At 41.6% G+C, this 3,559-nt stretch overlaps 1 protein-coding gene across 1 annotated transcript; it reads left to right on the top strand.

Annotated features, from left to right (window-relative positions):
• LOC120440639 lies at window positions 1-2,378 on the top strand. Its single transcript, XM_039613503.1, has 3 exons — window positions 1-800; window positions 1,066-1,348; window positions 1,523-2,378. The coding sequence occupies exons 1-3, from the start codon at window positions 376-378 to the stop codon at window positions 1,913-1,915; spliced, it is 1,101 nt and encodes a 366-aa protein (XP_039469437.1). The 5' UTR covers window positions 1-375; the 3' UTR covers window positions 1,916-2,378.
• Window positions 2,379-3,559: the final 1,181 nt, after the last annotated feature.

The following is a 3,559-nucleotide window of genomic DNA, read 5'->3' as shown; positions in this document are numbered from 1 at the left end:
AAACTACAATGTTTATGCTGATTGGGTGAAGAGTCTTCTTATTTGTGTGTAGAGTTTTGCAAAAATAGCCAATAGTTACAAAAAATGTGCTTAAGCCATCAGAAAAAACTGTAAGCGATTAACAATTTTGTTTGTAAAGTGTAAGACATGCATTCATCTATTGTCATTGAAATTTTGTATAATACTGTTATATGCAATGCATTTACAGTTTTTGCCCGTTGCTTGAACACTATAAACCCATGCTTAGACTAAAGTAACACAACTTAAAGCTTTTGTTACCATACCTCAAACACATGTACCCATACCTTAAACAAAAGCGCTGCTTTGCACTGTAGTTGCAATTATGCAACACACTTACTCCTTTATGCAACACACATGGTCCTGCATGCTACACTCTATTTCATACATAAGACACTTCGTTCAAAAATGAAATTTCAGGGTGCCATTTGGAAAACACATGTATCCAAAATACAAAACACATCGGGTAATTGCAACCACTCAAATACACACCTGAAGGCACTTACTTGCAAAACTGAACACCAATTAGCCAACTACAAAAGCCCTCAGTTTAGCCATTTCAAGAACTTTGCAAGCATGGATGGAGGGGGAGCAAGAGGAAGAGGAGAAGGAGATCGAAGAGGCCATGCACGGACCCATATTTCTGATGATATAAGAGCAACTTTGGTGGACCATGTCATCAACCATGGCCTGACCATGAGGGAAGCTGGGCAGAGAGTCCACCCACATCTAAGCCGCTTCACAGTGGCATCTGTAATAAGAACATTCCGACTAGAAAACAGGTATGTCGTCACCTCTCCACCTTCTACTCTACTCAGATGGTTCTTATAGCACTGTTCTACAGTATATCACATTACCATATCAAGTGTACAGGATATTGCAGGGTGCTAATGCTCCTTCTGCAGCCAAAGTGGTAGTTTTTGTGAAACATACCATGATTACTTATATTGAAATACAGTGTTGTACAGTGGATGATACAGTATATACAGTAAAGTACTGTAAGAAAAATAAGCAAACCGATGACAATATGTGGTTGTATTTCTCTAGAATGACTCGAAGACTTTCTGGGGGAGGACGCCAACGCCTGTTCACACAACAGCAGGAACTTGCCGTTGTGGACCTAGTGAGGGCAGACAATGCCATCCGTCTCCACCAGCTACGAAAGACAATACTTGCAGACAGGCAAGTGTTCAACAACATAAACCATGTGAGCATCACCACCATCAGACGCATCTTGGGAAAACACAGCATCACCATGAAGCAGCTCTACAGAGTCCCATTTGAGAGGAACAGTGACAGGGTCAAAGGACTTCGAGCTGAATATGTACGGGTAAGTGTAACTGTCCTTTACATTTACAATACAGTATTGGTGAAATCCAGTAGCAGCTGAATATGTACCACATGGATCCATTCTGAGAGCTACACAGGTACCTGTGTGATGGGGTGAGGTTCTGTATGTGTAGCACTGTAGTACAGTAATATGTTCTCTTTATTTTTTTTACAGAGAATCTTGGCCATGGATGGAGCTGCACAGCCTCATGAATTCATTTTCATTGATGAAGCTGGATTCGACCTGTGCAAAACAAGACGACGGGGTCGTAATGTAATTGGCCACAGGGCAATTGTGCACGTGCCAGGGCAGCGCGGGGGAAATATCACATTGTGTGCCGCCATAAGCCTTCGAGGGCTTCTGCATCATCATGCAAAACTAGGTCCATACAATAGCCAACATATACTCACATTTCTAGATGCTCTCCATAATATAGTTGTACAGAACAGACCAGATCAGCCCAGGTTTGTGGTGATATGGGATAATGTCAGTTTCCATCGGGCTGCTCCGGTCCAGGCCTGGTTCTCCAACCACAATCAACTTGAAGTGGTATACTTGCCCCCTTAGTCACCATTTTTAAACCCTATAGAGGAATTTTTTTCGGCTTGGAGATGGCGTGTATATGACCGCCAACCACATGCCCGCATGCCTCTTCTGCAGGCAATGGAACAGGCCTGCGGCGACATTCAGGTGACAGCAATCCATGGATGGTTTCGACATGCAAGAGGATATTTTCCCCGGTGCCTAGCGGGAGAAGACATTGCTTGCGATGTCGATGAGGTCCTGTGGCCAGACCCCAACAGACGGCGGGATCCATGAGCCCACGTATGCACAATTGTCATAATTTTTTGTGTTTACAGTATAGTGTTTTTTCTATTACTGTATTATGGGTTGTTTTTTTGTTTTTTTTTGCTTTATCTGAATTCATGGTACTGCAATGTACAATATTAAGTAGGCCTATTTGCTTTTTTGGTTGTTTGAAAATGTGTCTCCTGAAAATATGCCTTCTGAATAAACAATGAAAATCAAAGACTGCAGTGTTTTATATAAAGTAGACTAGTGTCTTCCCCCTGATCTGAAAGTGTTTGCATATGATGCAAGTATGTGTCATTTTGTCAACAGAGTTACATTTTGACAAAGGAATGTTAGGTTTTGATAGCAGAGTTTAGGTTTTGAGAGTAGAGTTTCAATTTGGCACAGATGTGAATGGTATATTTCCCAGTGTTGTGTCATGTTTACTTGTGTTTAGAGTTTTGGCACAATGAGTGAAGTTTTGCAAAATGTGTTCAAGCAACGGGCAAAAACTGTAACAATCCACATTGCTGGCATTGCGTCTTTCAACATATTTGTGGGTAGATTTGGATGTACCAGGGCTAAGTGCAGCCACTCAGCCTTTACTCAATGTGATCATAGCAGCAGGTGCAGATGTGTGTCACAAGTGAATCTAGTAGTAGGCTATGGTACTTGGCCACAGGTGGCAGCAGTGGACTGACCTGCATTGGAGACTGGTCCAGCTGCTATGTGGTAGTCAGTAGATGGGTTCCAAATTGAGGATTATATGCAAGTTTTGGAGACTGTTTATTACTGACCACTGTGTAACTGCTGTACATTCAGCGTAACTGCCATCTCCTTACGGATCGGTATTAGATTGACCACACTTATACAGACTGTATATAACAACCAACTCTAAAATGTTCGTTTGCAGAGAAAAGACACATGCAGACTATGCTAACGACATGTGATGTTACAACACTGGTGAAATATTAGTGTGTCATATATTTGTTCACGACATTTTTCTTATAGGCAAAAGTATTGATATCATGATGAACAAGGGTGGTGATTCTTATGACTTTGTGTATATAATTTGGCATTTTGTACAAATGTAGGCTGATAATACATACATGATATCATTTCATTCATTTCAAAGGTTTATTTGCATGACGCATAAACACACAATTGAAAAGTACAAATGTATTGTGCATGAAACGAATTCAAACGTGTTGCAGATGTGTGTCACAAGTTGATCTGGCTGTAGGCTGTGGCACTTGGCCAGAGGTGGTGCTGGTTGATTCGAGTCCATGTTAGTGCACACAAAGTAAACTGCACGCTTTAGTTGTGAAGCAAAAACGCTGAAACCGGAGAAATTAAACGTGCGAGGGGGACGATAACGACGACAAGAGTCTCCTGATCGTTTACTCTTGCTGTCCTGTG

Source organism: Oreochromis aureus, linkage group 1, assembly GCF_013358895.1.
Source record: "Oreochromis aureus strain Israel breed Guangdong linkage group 1, ZZ_aureus, whole genome shotgun sequence".
In the NCBI taxonomy this organism is placed as follows: domain Eukaryota; kingdom Metazoa; phylum Chordata; class Actinopteri; order Cichliformes; family Cichlidae; genus Oreochromis; species Oreochromis aureus.
Note: the sequence above shows the minus strand (reverse complement) of the source record. Positions and strands in the feature narration are given on the sequence as shown.